At 37.4% G+C, this 24,688-nt stretch overlaps 1 protein-coding gene across 1 annotated transcript; it reads right to left on the bottom strand.

Annotated features, from left to right (window-relative positions):
* On the bottom strand, positions 1-24,464 carry GABRA6 (gamma-aminobutyric acid type A receptor subunit alpha6; the record flags this gene model as incomplete). Its single annotated transcript, XM_082490063.1, has 10 exons — positions 1-51; positions 4,700-4,966; positions 16,072-16,331; positions 20,634-20,786; positions 21,221-21,364; positions 21,949-22,031; positions 22,137-22,357; positions 23,711-23,778; positions 24,082-24,200; positions 24,427-24,464. The coding sequence occupies 10 exons, from the start codon at positions 24,462-24,464 to the stop codon at positions 1-3; spliced, it is 1,404 nt and encodes a 467-aa protein (XP_082346189.1).
* Between the last annotated feature and the right edge of the window lie 224 nt (positions 24,465-24,688).

The raw sequence follows: 24,688 nt of genomic DNA, 5'->3' as shown, positions 1-24,688 counted from the left end.
TCAGTTGGACTGATGGTCATTTCGAAGATGCATTGCAGTAGGTTCAAAAAACTGGAAGAAAAGTTTAGAGAGAAGTTTAAGCTACGGGTTGTTAACAACAAAGTTAACCAACAAACGCACCTGATTTCTAACTGTCTCAGTAGACTTAAAATAGAACTGCATTACAAGGGAGAATACTCTTAGAATTTGATGTTTATTACCTGGATCATCAAAGCTCAATTGTAAGTATGTATGGCAATGACTGTTTTCTCCCAAACTTTATTTTTCCAGTGTTTAAACTGAAACATGATGTAACAATATGCACTGCAAGCTTTATGAATATTAACATACTGAAGCTAAATACTTTTCCAGTTCTTGGTTTTTTTCCTCTGTTCTTGTTTCTTCCCACTTGACCCATGCGTTGTTAGAGTCTCTTCTCCTTCAGCCTGTTAGTAACTCTTTGTTTGGCCATCACACTAAGTTCTCTGCATCCAAATAATATCCAGGACTCAGCACATTTAGCACATTCAGTGACTTTGTACCTTCCTCTGCTCCCAAACAAAAAAGCTGGCCTCTGCTTGGTTTTCTGCAAAGTTTATCATCAAAATTTTAACATCATATCCTTTTTTAGTTTGATTCACTCCATCATTCCATGCTTTCTTACATTAAAAACTGTAATATAATGTTACATATAAAAATTAAGACAGGTTACTTTAGGTAGAAAGAAGATATGTAAGAAGATGCGAGAACAGTATATGCATTGTGAATGATACGGGAAAGGTAGACTAAGTACTTGAATTCTTCTCATTAAAAGGGCACTGTTTGCATTCCAAATCAAGCAAATTTTAAATTAAACTAAGCATGCAATTCACCTACCAAGGTCACTGTCCTAAATTAGTATTCAGCTCAAGGATTCAGCAAGATTTAAAACCAAAAACAAAGCCAAAAACTGCTGTATGACTTTCTCATTTGTCAGATAGGTTTGTTCACCTTTCAAAGAATTTCTCTATGTGGCTTATCCAGACAAATGCATACAGTTTGCTACTGCATAGAGCTTTTTGTGGATGGCAGATATTACTGCACTCTACAGAAGGACATGCACCATCGAAACACGCCTGTTCCATTTTGCATGTACAAATCATGGGGATGTCACATTCTCAAACCTTCCATCTAAATTAATTACAAACTGACCTTACGTAGCGAGGGAGTAAGTCCTCTTAGAGTAATTTTAATGCTTTTTTTTTCATATTATAAATGGCTATTGCTATAGTGATATTGCTATAGTTGAACATCTGTCAGCATTACAATTATAAAAGCTTTTGAGAGAAAGGTGGGCTTATTCTACAAATATCAGCGTTTTTTGTGATCTGAAAACTGGCATCTGTTATTTCAACTGGGGATTCTTTCATATACATGTTTTCAAGTGCCTCCTTTTTTCTTCTTTTATGTTGTCCTTTGGTTATATTAGGTTCTGACAACACTCTGTCTAGCAGAATGCAGGCAGAGAACTATATTAGCTTCATTTCTATGCTTTTACCAATATAACTGTTATCCTGTAATGCTACTGCTACTCCACAATGCAAACCAGTTTACACTGAAATATCTTTTATGTATCAAGTTCCATGGTGGATGACTGCTACTGAATAAGAATGTTTTCCCACCAGTTCCAATAGAGAATAGAACTATTTATTTAAATATTAAGGCCAGATGATAACTTTATCCCCATCCACATGTAAAAAGCATTCAGTTGAAAGACTTAATTTCAACTTGGAATATTTTTTTTTCATTTTTTCATTCAGAGAATACTGCTATTTTGGTTAAAAATACAGCAAAAGATTAATTTTACAAAGAAAGTTTGCTACTAAACTTCCCGGTTTCCTGAGCTGAATTTGATTCAATATATACAGAAGTACAAATACAGAGTTCAGTCTAAGATACTCTTGCTATCTGCCCAATCCTGGCTGCTCTGAAAAAGCATATTCAAATGTTTAAAGGCATATTTTTTATTAGAAACACCTTCCTCATTATAAAAACTTCCAAAATTTCTGTGTAATTAACATACTCTTAATTTACATGTATAGTAAGAAAAGAAAAAGGGTGATTGATCTGAAGTCTTCCAAAAAGAAAATGATTAAATGGAGGAGGAAGAAAAAGGTACTCCAAGGAGCACTTTGAAAAGTACTCTAGCCGCAAGGTTCTTCTAAATATTGTCAGATACAGTACACAAGAATGACTACTTCATTTCTGTAACATATGGCCCATTACTTAAGCCATAACAAAAATGCATAGTCGTGCACAGAAATACTAGCAAACAGCTTAGGAATGCTGTTAGAATGATGTTCTGCACTCCAAGCTATGCTAATCAAAATCCTAGAAAGGTGCACTACAAGAACTTACGCATAGGAAATTTGCTTATTTCAATGACCTGATTAGATCTTTTTCTTCCATTTTGTTTTTTAAACAAAAGCCAAAGGAACTCAAAGAAGTAACTCAAAAAAGAAAAGCTAATGTGGTTGAAATACTGCACAAAATGCATTTTCTAAATGAAATTAAATTTCTTAACTGAGTAATACTGTACCAATATTTAATGTTTTGGGCTTAAGCCTGTGATTGAGTTGAACTGGTCTTGAAGCATGCCATGCTTTGCTCACGACTTTTGTATCTCTTCTGCTTCAATGGAAAGGCTTACATATTTTTAAAGCAAAACCAATACCGGTTTTCCTTGAAAGTAACGACTGGTAAAGTGATACAATGTACTGAATTAGAAACCTAGCAATGTATATCACAGTCATGATTAGTTACAACTGAGTACACAAACAAGAAAATGTAATTTATGAAGAAGAGCTCGATCAACATTTTAGATAATTGTTTACATTCTTCATCATTTGAAACACCCCAGCTGTCAATACTGTTGTTTTCTAAATCTTGCTGCTGGGTTCCTGTCATTCTATAAGGCTACTACAGAACATAATTTCTGAGTTTGCGAGCAGGTTTGCGAGCTTGCAAAAGTGGCATTTTAAAAATATTTAGTCAGCACTATGTCCTAGACTCTAGAAGTATTTTAAAAGCTTAGTTCTAATATAACTATTAATATACAAGGTTCAGTGTAAATATTTCATCACTACCAAGGGAAGTGGCAACTATGTTCTAAATATTTCTAGATCCAAAATGTGAATGGCTGAATGGTATTGCTGGAGTTATGGCAAGCTACACAAGCTGAGGAACTGGCCTCTAAACACAAGCTGTAATGATTATACATGAGCTTTTTTGATACTTCCCTTCTCTGATTGAGATAAGTAATTTGCACACATAGTCAATATTTTAATAGCAGGATCAGTAACTCTGGCACAAATGCTAAATTTAGCATTGGGCAGATTTGGAGTGGCCAGGAGTTAGCAGCTGTGACCTCTTGAGAGAGACATCTGCAGAAACATTTGTAAGAGATAGTGCCTCCTATCTTCCTGCCCTCCTGATTTCATGTAAACTGCTTGGCAGCATGCTCCATCTTTGAGAGACAGCATTTTCCAGATCATGCTAGTAGCAAAAATCAGCAAAATTAGAGGCTAGTAGCCTCTGCTTCAAGCAGAGGCAAAGATGCCACCAATCAGCTGATCAGCTGTCTTGTTACTTTGAACTGCAGCATCTCTTGGCTGTCCATGAGGTTTCCCTTGGCCTGCTCTACCACTCATCTAGCAGATAAAGGTACAATCTGCTCACCAGTCATACCAGATTGCCAGCCTCTGTTTTTATTGATGTAGGGACTTTGTGTCTTCAGTATCATCTAAATACTGTCATTATCTCTCTAGCTGTCCTAAATAAAGCTAAATGTACCAATCATATTGACTGTACCGTGAGATTCAAAAACTCTATGGCAACGAGGCAAATGAATATATTTTTTACCAAGGAAACGGACACCATTAGCTGTATTTAGGCAAAGGGGAAAAATTAGAGAATTAAAGCATTAAAGACTTAGAGTTTAATGACTGCTTGAAAATGATAAGCTAATCACTGACTGATTATTCTAGACATGCTCAATTTGCAGGGCACACATCTTTTCTGGATCTCATGGATATCTAAAGATATGATCGCTCTGACTGACTAAAACAAACTTAAGCAAAGAATTAAGCAGCTTTATCTGCATAAAACAGTTCCGCTATATGATGAAACAGGAAAAATCAATGTTAAAATGCATAAAACCAGAGAGTCTTGATTCAAAAACTGTATACTGCAGTTGTCAACTCTTTACATTATGGACAAACGGTTTAGAATGAATAACAAACTTTTTGGGGGAGACTGTTATCTTATTACCGCACTGAGCAAACCTTATTAAAGTTCTTATCTCCTTCACTGCACTGCTTCAACAGATAATTCTACCATTCCTTACTGCAGATAGGAAGATTAAGAAAGGGAAGATTTAAGATTAGTTTATTTGCCAAGAATGGCGTCATACATTGTCTTACACAATGTGTTCTGCTCAGTGCAACATGGCATAGAGATAAGTGTTTACATTTCTCATCTTCAAATAGCCTTTCTGCATTGTACTGAGCACCACTACTCCTGGAAGCCCCAGCTGATATTTTAGAGAAAGCGAATATCAGTCATTTTCTTCAGAAAGGACTGATTAACTGGAGTTGCAAAAGTAAATGAACAATTAAAATAATAATGGTCAGGTAAACATACTACATATTATAAGCAAGTATTCAGAAATGCTACTACTCACTTCCATAGTGTCCTTTGAAAGATAAACAACCCAGTATACCAGGTTGAATCCTGCAAATGCCACTGGAAAGAGGATCCTAGAATACTGGTCTATTTTACTTGTGCCTCCAATAGATGGTGGTGGTGGTGGTGGTGCTGATGGTGGAGGAACAGACCCTGGTTGACACTGGGATGCACTATTTGACATTATGCTGGTTTCAGGAGACTGATCTGCCTGAGACGTTACGGAGTTTACTCGCTTCTTCAGGTTACAATTGGAGTCAGAATGCTGTGGGAAAAAAAAAAAAGGGTGATTTTTGGATATAGAGTCTTAGGTTTTGTGATCATTAGGCTTCTCTCTACCTTTCTACTCAACTTTTCTGATTCTATTGCTGCTTCTCTGCTATAGAGCAACCTAAGGAAATCACAAAAATAATGCAAATATACAGAGGTACATTTGTGGCCTAAACTTTTACTGTAAAAACATAAAAGAATATGTACTTTCCATATTTTTAACATGGTAATAAATGGAAGCTACAAGAGAGAAAGAAAAGATGGAGCTAAAAGGAAAAGAAAAGAAAGTAATGGTGTATCTAAATTGCAATATATTGGTATGACTGAAGTTCATGTAGATATGAATGAAGTTTAAATAAAAGCACATATGGGCTGGCTCAAGTGCAGTCTTCGCTGTGTGAGCACGTTGATGAGTTTTGGTAAGCGCTCACTGAATGGAGTCAAGCTGTCACACTATATTAGTCCCCAGACTAGCTGCTGATGAACTAGAAAACTGCTGCACAAAAAGAAGTGGACTAACTTTGCAGGTGCTGAAGATATGAATGCTAAGTTGTCCTGTAGTTTTTTCCAGGATGAAATTTCATTTTCAGGTATATCTTATGACTCCTGCAGTAGTTTCATGCATACAACTGAAGACAAATACTCATCCTAACTGTAATGGGACTATTTTTATTTTAATTTATGGTAATATGAAACTATATTTTGTGCAATATTCACAGCCAGGTCCAATTATTCTTTAGAAAGTTGTATGAAAACGTTTAAAAATTTAGCCAGACCTCAGGAACATTTAGAATTTACCTCTTAGTTGCTAGACTGGCATGTATATTCATTATGAACATCTGTTTTATTAGTGGCAAAGTTGCCATTTCTTACTTTCCAAAGAGTAGAAGTAATAGATTTCTTCCTTGCAGAAATGGCTTAGGAGTAGGATCTACCACAGGCTCTAAGCCTGCTATAATGAATATCAGTTACCCACTTTCACAGTAGTATCAAATGGGAGGAAATTTTCAAATTTGTTTTTTGCTGCTACTACCCAAGACTACCATTAGTAATGTAGTCATGCATGGCAGCAGCCATAAGATTCATCTGATAGCTGGGAAAATACAGAAGAATGCTAGAGTGTCAAGTTGTTTTTTATCTTTTGCTATGAAGCACTCAAGTTTTCTGTTAATAGGGAGCAATAGAAATACCCTAGACTCTAAAAAGTAATGACAACATACAACGTTTTAGTTGAGCTTGAGTCTAAAGCTTCATCGATAAATAACTGCAAAAATTCCAGATTACCGATGAAAAATATTGTGCAGCAAAATTGCACAACACACGCAGCTATTCTTGGGTTTGAAAAAGAGCAGCTTTTTTGGTCAGCAGAACTACATGATTGAATGACTGAAGCTAATGAGGGAAGTCGTAGACAATGTAAATAACTTACAATACAACAGCATAGATATATTGTAAAATGGAATAGTAACATTTGAATGGTTTTAAAGTAGCAAAATTCTGTTAGATATGCAATTTCCAAAGTCGTTCCTCGGCAGTCATTGCATGACAATCATTCACTGTCAGCATTTTTGGGATTTAACTTGCAGGATTTCTATGCTCAGAAACAAATTTTCGTTAATCAGATAAATGAACAGGTCATTAAAAGGAAAAGAAGTATTTTCTGAAATACTTTGCCTATACTTGTACTTGGGCCACAATTTCTAGATAAAAGACTAGCCTAACACACTTGGTATTTCATGTATGACTTAAAGTAGAGTTATAACAGGAATTACTCTTTTAGTGGTCAGTATCAGAACAAGTGACATTGCTACAATGTCACTTGCATGATGCCAAGTTCTGCTCATGGATGAATGGACTGGTATCTAACTGAAATTAGGGAGAGATGGATTGCTCACAGCTGATTTTAGTCTAAGTAAAAGGAGGAGAGAACATCATCTTATTTGCCAAAAAAAGAGGTGCTTTTTCTGTATTTATTTCTTTCACCTATTAACTTTTTCTTCCCCCACATCCGATCAACACTACCAGATTGCCATATCCCTCCTTCTTCCACTTTGCCATTTACACATTAAATTATTAGTATCATGTTTTGAATGGATATTAAATGGCATTCATATTCTGAGGCTGTGCCTATCTGCAACGCAGATGTTTGTTTTTGTATTTTCTAGTAAAACAGCAAGCACCAGACAGATTTAAATGGAGGATGATCTACAGATGTGTCTCAGAAACAGAAAGAGGGTTATCCTTGTCCACTTGCGCTAATCATAATAATAATCCCACTCTATAAACAGACTGACTGACAGAGCCTGGGCTACTGCTTTCATTCAAGTTGCTATTCATTTTGCTCGCGTGCCCTGCTTTGAACTGAACTGTAGCAAGTCGTAAGGTAGCTTGTTTTCTGCTTTACTGCAAGATTGCTTGACCTTTTGTGGAGAATGAGAGGTTCCTAAAACTGTAAGTGCTAAGGTGAATCTTACCCCTTTTATCTGCAATATTCTGGTATAAGGTGGGTCAAATTCTGCTCTGGATCATTCAAGCATGAATTGGGAGTTATTGTACTGAGTGACAGAATTAATAGTAGGCAGAAGAGATGTAGCATATGGTCTCTGGATGATGCTGTACTGAACATACTTAGAATGCAGAGGTAGTAAATCATTGCGATCACCTGAATAGGCACTTGGAAAAGTGTAATCCTGGTTGTTATTTTATTTATAATATTTATTAAATCTCATTCCTATAGAAGAAGGATTGCTATAGAAGCCAGATTATCTCAATGTGATTTCATCTCAAGTTGGAGACAGGAAGGTCTGGAGTCAGTATGTATCCTCAGAACTTGGGGAGTGCACTAACTTGATTAGGCTCCCACTTTGGGGCCAATTTAGGTCCATTTCTATCAATGGAGTGATATTAATAACTTCTCATTATCTAAAATAGCCTATTCCAATATTCAGGAAGGACCAGTGCATTTTACTGTCTCAGTAAAGACAGTTTTTTGTCATGCTCTTCCGCTGCTGAGGAGATAGTTTAGAGTTTATATCAATCATTCAGAAAGTTTCTGAGTAGTTCTTTACACTGTCTTTATCACCCTCGTGTGCTCATCCAGCAAGTCAGGGTCGAGTCTATTTTCTTGTATACCACTACCCAGGATACAGAATTCTAAGTCCAAATTTATCTCAGATATGTAATGAAGATGTTTCTCAGTGTGGTAGCTAACTGTAGACCAGACTTGCTGCCCCAGAACCACAACTCATATTTGTCATTGGAATTCATTGCTAAAGCAAGAAGAGGCGGCAGTGAGAGGAAACCATATAGTTTCTTATTACAGGTGAGTTCTGAACAGCAGCTACAGTAATTTGTCTACTATATTTAGATTTAACTTTTCCTTTTGACAGATTACCTACAATGACATCATGAAACTTCAGCAAGACAGAGAGAAAACAAGAATGAATAGCCTATTTTGCATAGTTCACACAGCCAATTACTCAAATAGTAAGGTCTGTTTTAAAAGTAGCAAGAGCAACAAAAAGAAGCCTGAGGCATGGCATACTGTGTCATAATGAAAAAATTAATTTTAAGTTACTGAATCCTGATTCAGAGGAGTACTCTTGCACTCATGTGGAATGTTAGTCCCATTAGGCAATTAAACTTGTTGCTACATATGACTACCCAGTGACACAGAACAGATTGCAAGATCACTGTTAAATACGAGATACATCAAACTGGACTAGACGAAGACTGGTGTGTATATATGGCCTAGGAAGGTATAGTCTGGCTTCTACTAAGCTTTTGCAGCTCAGCTATCTGATCTCCTAGAAAGCTCACAAAGCAGTCTCGTCTATAAAGGTGCTGCTCTCTCACAACTCCCATCAATATCACTAGAATTTGCCTATGTTTACAATACTTCAGGAGGCTCTTAGCAAATTGCTTGACTTCCACATTTAAAAAAATACAGCATATATAACCTTGCAATAAAAGGAATTCTTTGCTTTTTCTGATTTTTATATGGATGCTAACAGTGATTTACAAATGCACTTTGTTCTTATGTTTCTTTTCCTCAAGAGATTTCTGTAATTCTTATTTGTAAAATTCTCTACTGTTCTCTGTTCCTTTGTACTGCAAATACATATTCTCACTATCGGTTTAGTTTATGACCTAGCAGTAATGTGAGAATCTTATGTATGCGCTCAGATACTGGCTAACTTTAAACAAATTAATATCTGTACATCCTTACTTGTCTGTTTTCTACTCACTTATGTCTCTTTTTCCTGCAATGCAGTAAAAATAAGTTTGTGAGAATAAACTCTAAAAGTTTAGACAAAAAATGTGTTATTCCTCCTTTTTTTTATAATTTATTAAATTAAGGATATTGAATTTTGACATCACAAAACAACAAAAAAAAAAACAGAAACAACAAGAAAAAAAACAACCTAGGGCCAAAACTCAATGTTTGTACAAAGCAGAATACTAAATTAAATATATAGCATTCTTTTTCCCTACCCATCTCATTAGCAGATATAGTTTGAGTAATTTCAACCATTCATATTATCCACATAAAATCACATGCCAGTGCCTTAGCTCCCAAATAGGTAGTTAAGCATAATTTAGCCCCTACATTCAGCAGCATGATCTGTGAAAACTGCTAAGCTACTGAACAGTCCATATGCAGCACCTTGCAGTGGGGAAGTTCACCACGTTATGTAAGATCTCCTATTGGGCATGCACTAAGGTACCTCAATCTTTACAGTCCTGTGCAGTTTAAGTATCCAACTCATGCCAGAGATTCATTATAACCTAGAATGTAGACAATTCTTTGCATCTCATATGTGGGATCTGTTTCAACAAATATGTATTGCAAACTTCTATAAACAGTGTTCTGCATAATTAAAAGCTGAATATAGCTTAGAAGCCATCAATAGTCCTAGCTTTAGGCATCTCTTTAGGAATTTTAAGTTTCCTTTCTTAGAAGTACTATAAGGAATAACATGCAAATTTGTTTTCTTTGTGCTTTACCCTAGTAAAAGGGTTAAATCAATTAGGTTAAATTACTCACCTGGAGCATGAGAAAGCCATGTTTAAATTCTTTCTTAAGCTTCAGGGATTGAAATTTAACTCTCTCAAAATATAGCCTAACCATCAGGTGAAGGTGACTAGGGGGAAAGGCTGTTGCCTTATTACTTCAAAGCTGTTTTGCTTGGCATGGAAAAAGAGCCATGAGAGGCAGAAAGCATAACTTTGAAAAATATACCATGCCTATTGTATTAAAATTGCTGTCATATAAAACAGGTAAGCACTACGGAGAGCAGAGACTGGAACACCAGCCATTGTCATTTCAATGTGAAGGTATTGTGTGGAGTCTCTTCCTGACATCTGTGTGTAGCATATCAGAACAATCATATCATTAGTACAGAGCCTCTGTCAAAATATGTTTATGTTAAACAGATATAAATGTTCAAAGAACATTCAGCTGTTAAACTGATCGGCGTCCGTCCAGAACAATCCCTGTCTCTATATCTACTTTGCTAAATTTCTGCAGCATACAGAAACTACTTCTTTGACTGTTTAAATGAGACAGAATTACACAAACAGCACTAGAGAGGTTTGTTTGTTTGTTTGTTTGTTTGTTCTATAATTTAACTTACTTTATGGTGTTCTCACTGCCTCCCTGCAAAAAAGGTACAGGGATTAGATTTCAATGTTCAACAACAAAATGCCTAAATCCAATTCATCTTGAAATTTTCTATTTTGATGTATAATGTCAGCTACTTCTAAACCTTCCTTACTGCCCTGCATTGGCTTTGTCAATCAGAAAAATATTTAACTCAGGCAGAACCAAATAATCGGTATCTACTTGCCTTGTTGGGATGACATAAATGTCAATATAATTGAAAGTTGTTTGTCTTTTAATAGTCTACTTGATAATCTGCAATTGTGGAGGAGCAGGAAGGTCTCCCTAATTTGACTGAAAGTGCAATGTTCTCAGTCAAGACTCTAATGTCTATAACTGTTTCTAGGACGATTTTATAAAGAGTCGTTGATAATCTAAATAGAAATGCTTTCCTTTCAGTTACACTAGGATACATATTAAACATACTCAATATATTCTGATGTAATTATAGAAAACTAAATCCTCTATCTATACTGAAGTGACATACGGCTGCTCTGCAGTTGGGCAGCGTTGTTAAAGAGAACGAGAATCCTTTTCTGCCCAAGCCATGTTGTTTTGAAACACAGGGACAGGGCTATTTGTAGGCAGAAGGAAACTCTTCCAGCAGTAATTCACTGTTCTGTGCCATTTTCTGTTAAAACAACAGGTCTTTTAGAACATAACTGTAATCAAGCTACCACCCTGCCACAATCTTTTATCTTTTACATGTAGTCTCTCCTCCATGGAAAGGAGGGCTTTTGATCCATGGTGTGTACTCGCTGACCATCTTGCACAGCATTACTTTGAATGGTGCACTCCAGACAGTATTACCAATTCCCCTTCCCCTGCAACTTCCAGTATTGGGATATTCCTGGATTAAGGAGGCCATAATGATGAAACAATATGATTGATATAGAAAATACAGATTTGAAATGGATTTAAAAGCTAAACGCCATAATGTTTTTTATGTATGTGTATATATATATATATAATGTTTGGTTTTGACAGGCTAGAACAAGCCTGGTCACCATAAGAATAAAATCAGGTTTCTGTCAGGGTCCAGATGACTACTCAGCTTGTTGCCATTGTATTTTGGAGCGGAACACCCATAGTTTTGTATTTCACACAGGGATTGCCTGCAGCTGACCAAGACAGCAAGCCAAATTCTGCTCTCAGTTAACTGAGGTAAATAGAGTGGCTTTCCTGGAACCAGAACAGGCATGCTGGGCTGTCATCAGATAACTGAGCACATAGTCGGACCATTGTCTCTCTGACTGAAACTGATGTAGTCCAATGACTTGAGCAGAGTTTCTCCTACTTTCATTAGTACAGTAGAGCTGAATTAGGTCTTCTGCCATCTTTCTTTTCTAAGTGTACAGGTTTTTTGGCTACAAGTAAAACCCATGAAAAAAGGTTTTGTTCATTTGAATAAAGAAAGATTTAAAATAACATTAACTAGACTGAAAGAGGCTTTTTGATGGTATTTTGAAAGATTTTTGATTTTTTTTTCAGGAAACATAGTTAATTTTTAATTTAAAAAACCTCTTGATGAGTTTAGGCCCTCGATCAAGCAGCAAAAGCTTCTAACTGGCTGTTTTCTAACTACTTTGAATTTTCATTTATATGAAAACTGTCTCCCTGGCCGCCTCTTACACAAAGCAGGAGAACAGGTCTCCTGTCATACAAAAAGTACTAGTTTAGACAGCCTAAGGTTATTCCCCCCACAATGTTCTTTAGCCACTCTTCAGACAATTTAAGGTAATAGATTATTAAAAACATATAGTCTATGTTGTTACTCTTTAATGTTGCTACTGGTAGCAGAGTTCCATTGGAAGTTGTATAGCCATGAAAATTTTCAAGTAAGTAGATCTCACTTTTTCACTTTTGTTTATACAAATGGATTCCCCAAAACTAAGTAAACTTTTACAATCTTCAAATATTTTCTCAATGTAAAAATACCATCTGACTTCTATAAATATGGACAGTAAGCATTTTTAACACACTGTTCACTACTCTTCATCCTATACCTGCCCTTTCATACAGCTAAAATTCTGACAACTTTCATGCACTTAAAAATCATAAATAAAAAGAATAGCCTTACAAATTATCTAAAAAAGCAAAAAGAAATTAAAAAAAAAAAATCACAGATATATAAGACAAAGTACCAAAGCCCAAGGTATTACAGAAGGGAAAGATTTTAATTTTTTTTTATCAAATAAAGTAGACAGTTAAAAAAGATTTTAATATATAAGACATGGATTCTAATAGATTTTTTTCCTAGTGAATTAGAAAATAATATTTTAAGAAGAGAGGCGGAGTAAATGGGGAGGAAAGGCAAAAAGAGCAGGAGAGGTAAGATAAATCACGCAAGGGGTAAAGAATAAGAATTGTGCATTGTAGCAACCAAAAAAAAGAAAAATCTGGAAGAAAAAGTGATGAAGGAATTTAGAGGCAAACAAATGGAACAAGTTAAGGGGCAAGGGGCAACAAAGGGGAAATCAGGACCTCAGAAACAGCTCCTAAAGCTACAATAAGAAAGAAACTGTGTGTTATGCTGTGTGCCTTATTTAAACATAACTGCCAGAAGACCAGTAATGTGGCTATAGAAGTACAAAGCTCAGTAGAAGATGATAATCTTGAGGAAATGGTCATATAGTCACACAATCAGCCTGTGCTAACTACACAGCATTCAGATTAGTTAGTTCAGGTCTGTTTCAGCTGAAATTAGATCACTGACTGCAGTGCATCCATCTATGTGACAACATACAAAACTTCTTTCCCCCTTACCTTCCCTACACAAAAAAAGAAAGAAAAGAAAAAAGAAAAAAAAAAGCTTCTTAAAATCTATAATTACTCCTTTTCTCCCAGCATGCCTTTCTGGAATAGGACCTTTTAAATCCATTAGTTAATTCTTCTAGAAGCCATTTTGACTACCTCATCTTTCCTTCAACTGTAAGTACCCTTCATTTTTATGATCTCATTGATTTTGCTGCAGAATTGGGTTCTCGTAGTGAACTGGTCCTGTGAGGAAAAAAGTGGTGGACTTACAGGGCTTGAAGATTACTGTCTTGGATAACATGAGCTTTGAGCAAGATCAGGACTACAGAGTTTTGTAGACACTGCAGGCTGTTTTACAGACTGAGTTTACCTTGGGACCTTGATGTTATGGGGTTTACTACTCTTCTAAATCTGCATGTCATTAGCTAGCTGTAAATAGCTTTCTTGAGGAAATGGTTGCAGTGTGCTTCATAGATGTTTGTTTTATCCCTAGATGCTTATTTTTTTGCTTGTTTTTACTTGGAAAAGCTAACAAGTAAATATTTACAAAATGAGGAAGGTGTGTCTTCAGTTTGGCTGTGTGCTTGTTTATAGCTGAAGCCCTTGATAAGAAACTTGAATTCTTTTTAATTTCTTTTTTTTTTTAATCAATTTGTTCAACAGCAAATTTGTAGTTTCTGCCTAGCGTGGTCTGCAATGATATAGAGACTATGTAAAGCTCACCTGCAAGTACCGGAGGACCCACAATCATTAGAAGTATGTTCTAGTATATCTGGGCATATGCAGAGGGTTATTTTTTGAATCAGCTGTCTTCTAGATACTGGGGGTGGCAGTGGCTTTGTAGCATCTGCTGTGAATTTACCAGCAGTAGCATGTGCAGAGTAGGCCAAACTGTTTTCATATCGCCCAGCAGGGACTTCAATTAAAATTAGTAGCTTTTTTTTTCCCCTTCTTGGAAACCTCCCTCTGATTAACTCAAACTTGAATAAGGAAGTGTGTGTAGGAAAGATCAGAGCTGTTGTTCCTCTTCATTATGTGGCAGCTATCAATATTTTCCTCATGCTACTTAAAGCTAAGTGATCTCTAACTTATTTTCTGATAGCTTGCCCTCAAAAAAAGTCGACAAAAGAATAAAAATGAAGCTTTAGTACATTTTAAAGTTCCTTCAGTCTTAACAGTATTTTTCTTATTTTACAGTATTTTACTGTTGCATACTATTCTCAGTCAAATATCATGATATTGGGAAGGAGGGGAGTACATCCTAAATATCGGCAAATGCATACTGTCTTTCCCTCTCATTGTTTTTTATAAGGTTTAAATATAATTATTAAAGCTTACTAGTTAGAATAAATGTAGGTATGAACATTGCAAATACTGCCAAAGCTAAATCAGCCTTTCTGCTGTCACTTTAAAATCAGTGCAAGATTCAGCAAACATTTGTTTCCAAGCTTTTAAATTTTTTGGACTTTCTTTTGGACTTTCTTTATATAACTGTGGTTTAAAAAAAACAAACAGAAAAGCTGTGGTTCTGAGTTAAAATGTATGAAAACTTGCTTCTTTTTGCATTTATATATTTAGTGAAAATAAAATGTAATTCTGTATTATATCTTACAATGTCTTCTTTTGTTTCAATATTAATAAAATTGTAAGCAAAATACAATATGGCTTACAAGCACAATGCTTCCCAGTTGAAGTGAAGAACATTTGTTGATCAGCTCCAATGAAGACCAGTAGCAAGATGATGTAGATCTTTGGTTTCTCTATTATATGGAACTTAGCAATTATGAATTTAACAGTTTGAATGTACCTAAATGTTATAACTTTAACTGCTCTTTATAAGCAAATATGGAAAAATTACTACATGGTGGGTAAGGTGTTGCCCTGATATTCAATAGCAACTTGAATGACTTCCTTATCCAACTACAGACTCAAAGGTTTTGCAGAAGGTCATTCAAAGTCCATTATTCCTCTCAAAATGAGAAATGTGGTGGTAGTAAAACTGATTTTGAAAACAGGAGGTCTATAGTGGTAAATATATTAGCATATGTTGTGAGACAGCATTCATTACTTAGCCAGAGATGTAATATTTACAAGCAATTCTGACATACTTTTTTGATACTAGAAAGCTCCCTGTCTTTCACATGTACTAAAATGTATCCTTAATCTTTATGTTTTCTCCTCTAGCTTCCACCAACATAGATTTTTATGAAAGTAACAGATGCCAAGTTTATGTAAAGGCTAATTCCTCTTCTTCCAGATGACCCACTTATGGTATGTACCAGTGTACTACAGTGATCCCATAATCATCTGGCCAATGCACATGTTCATTCCATTGCAGTGTCCTACAAATTCTGCAGACTTTCTGAGAGAACCACAGCTGCCTGACCACACTGCCTACAGCATTGCTCAAGAGAAGTATTATGGATTACAATCTAATGGCTTTCCTTAAGTATCTTACCAAATAAACATCTCTCTAGTAAATCATATCTCAAATTTAGACAAACAGTATGAATAAATGAAGTCTTTTCATTTTCTGAAATAAGAACAATGTCTTTGATAAATAGACATGATCTGGTTACATAATCTGTTTCAGGTTAAGATCACTTTAATATTGTTTTGCATTCACTACTTCAGCTGCCTCTTCCTATATGATGCTTATTATCAGAAAAGCAAGCAATTACCGAGACAATCTCGTCCTCTGCCGGTACAGTTGCTGCTGATAGTGCTGCTGCCAGTGCTGCTGCCCTGGCTGCCTTCCTCATTGCTCTCTGAGTCTGAAGATTGGTAAAGTAGTTGACAGCTGCAAACTCGATAAGTGCAGAGAAGACAAAGGCAAAGCACACAGCTATGAACCAATCCATGGCGGTAGCATAGGACACCTTGGGCAAAGAATGGCGTGCGCTGATGCTTAAAGTGGTCATTGTTAGAACTGTAGTGATTCCTTGAAAATAAGAGAAAGAAAATGGGGGCATTAGAATTTTGCTTCAACTCCTACTCTTAAATTCACATGTATTAAAAAAAAACAAACAACTCTTCTTTGGTTTTAGCTCTGTACCAGCTAACCAACAAGACTGCTAAGTATTATGTATTCTTAAATAATTCATGTATACTGGCTTCAGCATCTAAAAGCTCTGAAGAAACTTCCTTAATACATTGAGCAGACTGAAAGTTAAGGTAACTACATGGTACAGCTTCTTAGAATAGTGATAAACATGGGTATAACAAAATTCAGGCTCAAACCATGAAAGACATTTTACTTGAGGGATCAGTAAGTGGAATGTTTGGCAGAAATCTAGATCAAAATACTTTCATTTCCCAACAATGATCCTCTCTTTCTCCTGTTGCACAAAACAGATCATGGCTTACAGAATCCTCACCAAATCAATCGAATTCTTCATTAAAATCACTGATAGGCTATGATCCAAATATTTCTAGTAATAAGAGTTTAGTGCTTTGTGCAGTTGCCTTTAATCACAGGATACCGTCTTTAAGATTCACTAACAGTATCTTGATTTGAAAGCACCCATAGTTACAAATATGGAAGGACAGAAAAGCTACTTCTCTAGAGCGGCTTATCTATTTTCACACAACAAATCTGGTGGTGTAGCTCGTGGGCCCCATAGTGTTCTTCACATGAACTCATGAATTTATTCTTTCTGTTTTGGAGTGTACAGCATTAATAATGTAAGAAATATACTTACTTCCCACTGCTGCCCGATACAAGCAGAAAGCACAAGAGCAAACTCATTCATTAACATATAAACCTCTGCATCTCATGTTTACTTGTAATTATGCCTGCTAGAACGTGAAAACTGCAGGTATTCAAAGACAGCAAGGTGAAGAATACCCTCTTTGCTCTTTTCTGCAATTGGGACAGGGTAGGTGGGAAGGTAAAAGATTTTATAACGTCATGTTGTGATGATGAATCAATATGCTATGAATAATGCTCAGTGGAAAGGATGCAGTGTCATTGCATACTGCAGCATCAAGACAGGGTGACTTGATTATTTTCAGGTTTTTTGCAACTCTTTCACATGATGTAGCTTGCCAGCTGTCTGAGGTTAACCATGTCCCAATGTCATTACTTAACATGTTTTAATGAAATGCAAATCAGAGATGGTATAAAAATATGTAGGATATCTACTTCTCCCAAATCTGCCAGGCTCTTTTTATAATATGAATACAAGTATGCTGAGATGTATTTCAATTTCAAAGGTCCAGAATGAACTTTTCAATATGATGTGTGATTAGATTAGAATCTGTCTATGTGCTAGTTAGTAATAAAAATGATATATTCTGTGTCTGAATAAAAACTTACTGCAGCAGGAATTTAAACTTAGGAATAGGACTCCTATTCTATTATAGATATAGATAAGACTTCTCTCAATGTGGACTGAATATTGATTAAATGCTCTGTGCTGTGGAAAACTACTTTATCAAACTGAATGCCAAATTACAGTTGGTAAACTGTGTAACTGATCATTGTTTACCCTTGTCTTTCCACTTTGAACACTTCTTGGTAAGTTTTGAAGAATCTGTTACATAATGCAAATACTGAAATATGTTATCTTTTCTTATTAAAAAGGAAATAACAAAAAACCCCAAACACCTTTCCCTGAGACTTTATTATAAATAAAATTTAATGTCTAGATATTAATTTAAAATTCCCAGGGTGACCTGCGAGGAAGGTAGAAGCTGACTACTATCTTTCTGTAAAATAACAGATGAACTTTTTGCCAGAAATAAAAAAGATTAGATAAAGGCACATGAAAATGTGAAATAATAGCCATTGCTGTATGGATTCAGAGCATACTTAATATTAGGCCTCCAATAACCAAATTTCTTACTCTAAGTAATTTCTGATAATGCCTTGCTTCATAACACTTCACGCATATACACATATATGTGTATATGCCTAGCTACGTACATAGGTCCACGTAAAATACGGACTTTCGTGCTAGCAATCTGCTGTTCTTTCCAATGACAAAATTATAAAGAACACAAGAGTGCCTCTTCAAGTATTTCTGTCTCCTATTTTTCACTTTCAGGTCTGTAGAGAGTAGGTTATGATGATTACTAATTTATCTTTGCAAGTATTTATTGTACTATTACCTGCAAAGGATAACCAGCATCCATTTTGGAGGTAAATAGAGTTGCTAAACGAATTTGTTCTGAGAAACTGGTTTGGGCACACTATTGTTATTTTTCTACTGTCAATTGCTCATCTCTCAAACTTACAGTTTTGGAACTTAGAAGTAAAACTGAAAATCTGTAATTCAAGTATTTGCAATATGATGCAGAAAGGAGACTGACTTCTCCATTTTAAACCTTTTCTTTTTTACTGGGGCCTAAAAGTCTTTTTTGTCATAAGGAATTTGCCCTCTTTTCCTTAGATGAAGGTATTCAGAATCCATGGGATTTTGAATTAGTAAGGACTATAAATTCAGACTGTGCCTGGGAGAAATAATGAAATAAGGATTGAAATATTCTTTTAAAATGCCAACATGACTGATTTTCTACAATACTGAGAAAGGTGTCTATTTTACTATTTTCTTAAAATATTTTCTGTTTCTAATTCTATATTTACTCTTCAGTATGACATCTAAGAGTTGTTATCCCAGGGTTTGGGTCTCTATGTAGTTATTACCAAATTAGCTAAAGACTTATCTGCACATTACTTCAAGAATACAGAATTGACTTCCACTGCCCACAAGGTAGCAAATATGTTTTACTCAAAATGTAGAGGATGTAACTGTATAGTCCAAAGATGCAAAACAAAGCCAAATCAGGTAGCATATTTGGTGTACAAACCTCCTATATATATTTTATGCTTCAATTGCAATAAACATCCTTGAAAATCTATTGCCTGATATTTTAGTATTTTTAGCACTTAAAGAAATCCCAATTGCCAGAAAAATAATACTTGTAAGTCCTTAATGATGCCACACTGCATCCCAACTCCCAATTGGGGATTTCGAGAACAAAAGTGTTAATCTTCCTTCAGAGGCACCTGAGGAAGTTGTGTTCACTTAGCATTCCTATAGACTCATTTTGAATTATGAGACTTGCATCATTTATGCTTAGGGAACATATAGCTGCCTTTTTGTTACTGAAGCCAAGTCTCACAAAGGGAATTTTTTCTATAGAAGTAGTGGGTTAAGAGAAAATAGATAGGCTTGCAAAACGTATGTATGGGTAGTGGATTCACAAAGTTTTTGACAAGTTTTCTTATTTTTGCTTACTATTTTTATGTTCTTCCAGAAACAACAATTTAGTCAGTGAAAGTTTACCCCTTAACAATGAGTGCAGTTTCAAAGCCTATCAATACTGAAGGGGCGGGGGGGAAGTGTACCAGATTTAACAGCAGAGCACACACTAAAAATTAAGGAGACAAACCCCACAGCTTTGGGAACATTGATTCAAACCACCGGAAAGAAAAAAGGGCCTTGCCATGCAATACACACACACCTTTCAAATTACAGCTCCAGCCTGTGCTGGGGACAGGATTTATCTCACCTAACTTTATCCATCTAAAGTTCTTGCTAGTTGTTTAGACAACTTTGTAGACAAGGGGAAGGGGGCACTTCAGAGTGAGTGCTAGATGAGGTACCTTACGTCAGATGAGATTAATTCCATCCCATGTGATTTTTTTAAACCTTTAACTCAGATTGTTTTCACAAGAGAATAAATAAATAGAAAAAATTTTCTGTAAAAAATTTAGAGGTTCACATTTACTCTGAAGTTGTCCATTCCTGCACATGAAAGCATACTGAGGGGAAGAAAAACATCACAAACAAGTCTGGCTAACTAAACATTCTGAGTAAAGAATTTTGACCCTCATGGGCAGATTGAATAGTATTTAATTTAATTTTAGTATTTACTTTTGCTCACTGAAACCTTCTAACTGTCTTTTCTAATTCCCACAGGAATACAGTAGCTGTTTGATACAATGGACTTAATACACTGAATGAAGTGAATGACAAAAAAAAACCACAACAAAACATAAATACCAGCCACGGTTCTTGCTGGAACAGATTCTTTGTTGATCCAAAACACAACTTGAGACAGGACAACAGTCATGATGCATGGAATGTATGTCTGAATGAGATAGTAGCCTATTTTCCTTTGAAGATGGAAATAGAGCAGCTGAAGTGAATATTCGCCTAAAACAAACAAGTGATGAAAGTAATGAATGAATGGTATATGTGATGCTGAGCTGTTCAAAGACCTTAATGCAGCATACCAAAAACTGTTCTGGCTGGAACAGACTCCTTGTTAATCCAGAAAGACACCTGAGAAAGAATGACTGTCATAATGCATGGAGTATATATCTGTATCATGAAGTAGCCCATCTTCCTTTGCAAGTGGAAATAAACAGTCATGATTACATATTCACCTGTTAAGAGACAAGTATGTCAGCATTATTTTGGCAACATATGAGTAAACTTTACTGGCTTAAACCCAACATACTATGTTCTGTGGAAAGTACTTACCGGCCTCCTAGTGCATAATAAAAATAAGCTGTTTAAAAAAAGGTAAAGTGACCTTATGGAAACAGAGGAGAATAATAGTAATTTTACATATTGTTTGTACTGGTGCAGCAAGGCAGGGGGTATTCTTAAGAATTGCGTGAAAAATTGTATGCTTAAAGGGACAGCATTGAAAAGCTACCTTTTAAGACACAACAGGTAGGATTATTTCCAAGGATTTTAGTTTTTAAAATGGCAAAAGATAATTAAACTAATATGATTCTATATGGAAAAAACCCCAGTAATTTATTTTCAAGATGTGTTTTATAATGTCAGTAGTTCCCACATGGCTACATCTTACCTGTGTTAGATTTAATTGTTTCACTAGATACAGTTTGTCCTATAAGATCATACTGGAGGAGACTGGAAGACTCTTGTGGAACTTCTACTGAATGCAGGGGTCCTTTTTTCCATGTGTAAATTATTTCACTTTTTGGATAAGCATCTGAGTTAAAGAGGGAAAAATTACTATTATTAATTATGTAATTTATAAGCAATTGAAAAAAATAAGTAGCATGATCCCTTTTATGGCTCAAATAGCCATAGAAACATGCATCCTGCTCCAGCAAGTTCCTAACCTCATTAATGACAAAATGCAAAAAAATCAACAGTAAGAGAATGGTTGAAGTGGGACCTGACAGGCACTAGCTTTTGTTTCTTAATTTGCTATAAAACACATAAATTGATTACAACGGATTAAGTACATATTTTCATTTTGCAAGACTAGAAGAAATACAATAAATGTACTGTGGATTTTATTACTTTTTGAAGGACCCACTTTGACTACTAGATGTGCAAGAATAATAAGCAATGAAATATGCTTCAACGGTCACCCATCAGTGAATAAATCCATGTGCTTATGAATGGTCTGAATCTCAGAGGAGAAAGTAAGATTCTCATATAAAAAATGAAATAAAAAATTTCAACTACATCATTAAGTAGTGTCCTAGGATCCCACTTCCGATCTTCTCACATACATGTAGACCAAATGTATTACTATAAAAACCAGAAAGATACAGAAAAACTTACAGCTTCCAAACTTCAATGGACAAGCATGTCCATCCATAGGGAAGTTCACCAACCGCATTGGACAATCAGCATTAATGGTTAGTCTAGAATACATTATAGTAGATGACAGTGAAAAAAATGGTATGCAGGAACACTGCTGAAAGAATCAAAAATAAAGGTCAACCAAAAGCAGAAGAATAGGCTCTCACCTCATTGTGTAAAGAATAGTTCCATTCTGCATAATTCTGAAAAGTTTGTTAGGAGTTGTCATATTATGAGCAATTGATTTTTTTCCATTTCTAAAAAATGTGTCTGGTGTCCAAATTTTACTGACCATTAAATTGTTCAATCTCAAAATTTCAGTTGGCCCACTAAACTTCAACCTCTCATCAGTCCACGTCTGCCGAAAGAAGACATCCATTGTGTATTCCTATGGAAAATAAATAGGTGGGAGACTTATGTGTTGGGGCCAGCAGTCCCAAGTTGCTGTGTATACAGTTAACTCCATGAAAGAACCTAGCACACGTCAATGACATTTCATTTACTACTTAAACACTTAATCCTATTACCATTAAGTAGTTACTAAAAACAAAAAAGTAGTCTGTGAAAAAAACATCCTATGTTCTTATTATTTAAAGAATAGTTACAAATTAATCGGTGAACAGATAATTTGATATGAGTAAGGAAAAAACCTCATTGTCCTTTCAATTTAATTCAAAGTGACTGACGTCTAAGAAAATAGAAATGTCTAATTTAGCATCCTTTCCAAGTCCAAAACCAAACTATCAATGTTTAATTGCCAGGAACAAAAAGACACGCTCAGTGTCTCTTCCACAGCTTATTTTGGATATTCATAAAGAAAAGACTGATGTGAGTGAGCCACATCACAGTGGGATTATGGTGTCAAGTTAATATTAATCTAAGTTATTTTTCTTAAAGATTCTTTGTAATATTCTCACAAGCCTTCAGAAAGGCGTTCTGTACAGAAGTTGTTTAGGAAATGGAGCTAAACCTTGGCTGGAGGCAAATGTGTAAGAAGGCAAGGTTATGCCTTCTCTTAGATTGACTGATGAATAGAGGTGGAAAAACTTTTGGTTGTATCTTGGGGCCCACAGTTGCTTGTCTGCAAACTGGACTGCAGGCTCAGGTGAGCAGATATTGGAGGAAGTGCACAAGGGCGAAAACAGCAATCAAAGTAAATTTCCAGAATGAGAACAACAATGCCATCCTCACTCCAATGGCTTAACATTTTCCTGGGGCTGCTGCTGTAATTGATGGAGTTCACCCAAGTCCGAAGCTACCAGAATTTGGGAGCACCCAGCATGACAAGGGGCAGCTGTCTCAGAAATGGCACCATTCCCCTGGAGCTGCTCATTAGGTTGCCTCCCAGATTGCCTCCCATGCAGCCTTCCTGCAAACCTATGTGTGGGGCCACAGATGCTTACAATCTTCTTAATGAGGCTAAAGAGGCAGCCTTCCTGCAAACCTATGTGTGGGACCACAGATGCTTACAATCTTCTTAATGAGGCTAAAGAGGCACCTTTAACGGCCCATCGACGCCCTCAGCCGAGGCTAGCATTGCCCTCTGTGCCCGGGCCACAGGCTGCCCTGGCTGACTCTGCTGGGGAAATAGCTATATGCAGCTCCAGCCAAACTGCTCTGCTGGGCCCTACAGATTGTCAAGAGGATTAAGCCTCGTAATCTGCTTTAATGACGGTCAACTCAGATGCCACCGTAATGAATCCCAGGAAAGGAGAGCAGGGGCGGCAAGTGGGGCCCTTACCATCTCCACGTCGGACACCGGCCCAAAGCTGGTCACGTAGATGTCCGTTTTGACTTCTGTCACGGCGCCTGCAGAAGAGGGAGAGGCGCTGGGAGGGGAGGGGAGCGGAGCGGAGCGGGCTCCGGGCCGGCGGGGCGCGGCTCCCCGCGGCGCGGCCCCTCGGGGGGTTCCAGAGCCGGCGGGGCACGGGAAACTTTCCTCCTTCGCCGCCCGCCTCTCGGGGTTTCACCGCCTCCCTCCTGCCGGGTGCGGGACGGGGCCCTCCTCCCCGCGCCTCTCCGCCGGGGCGACCCCCTTCACCGGCAGCCGCAGAGCTTCCGCCCGCCCTCCCTCCCCCACGGAGCCCCGAGGGGACGGAAGCTTCCCTCTACCTCCAAATCCCGGTCGGAGCCTGTTGTCGTAGCCGTCCAACAGCTTGTCGAGGATCCGAGTGATGTTTTCCGAGTAGAGGTGCCCCCCGTCGCCCTGCGCCCCCAGCGCCTTCTCCATGCTGTGAGGAGAGGCGAGTCCCGCCGTCAGCCCGCGCGCGGGGCTCCCGCTGCCGTCCCCTCACCTCAGCCCTCCCGCCCAACTCGCGCCTGTGGAGGAATCGGCCCCCGGGGCAGAGCAGAGGCGGGAAGAGGGCCCGGCCGCCCCTCGCCCGCTCCTCAGAGGGGCTTGAGGGCGCCCTTGGGGGTCGGGGGGGGCTGGGGCTGGGGCGGGGAGAGCTCGCTCACCTCACGGCGACGCACAGCCAGGCGATGAGCAGAGCCATGCCTCAGGTATGTGCGAGGACGCTCAGGTGCCCTCAGACCCGCCAACTGGAGCGAGCGCCGGTGCTCATCCTTCCCTCCTTCCTTCCTCTCTTGGCCGGGCTCCCGCCGGGTGAGGATACTGGAGAGTCCGGCGGGCTCACCGCCTTCCCCGGGGTCCTGGGCCGGCCTCTGCCCGCGGTGGGGAGGCGGGGGGTGCCTGTGGCCGTGTGTGTCCCTCGGATCC

This window comes from Vanellus vanellus (genome assembly GCF_965231255.1).
Source record: "Vanellus vanellus genome assembly, chromosome: 13".
Classification (NCBI taxonomy): Eukaryota; Metazoa; Chordata; class Aves; order Charadriiformes; family Charadriidae; genus Vanellus; species Vanellus vanellus.
This window is presented reverse-complemented; position numbering and strand designations above follow the sequence as displayed.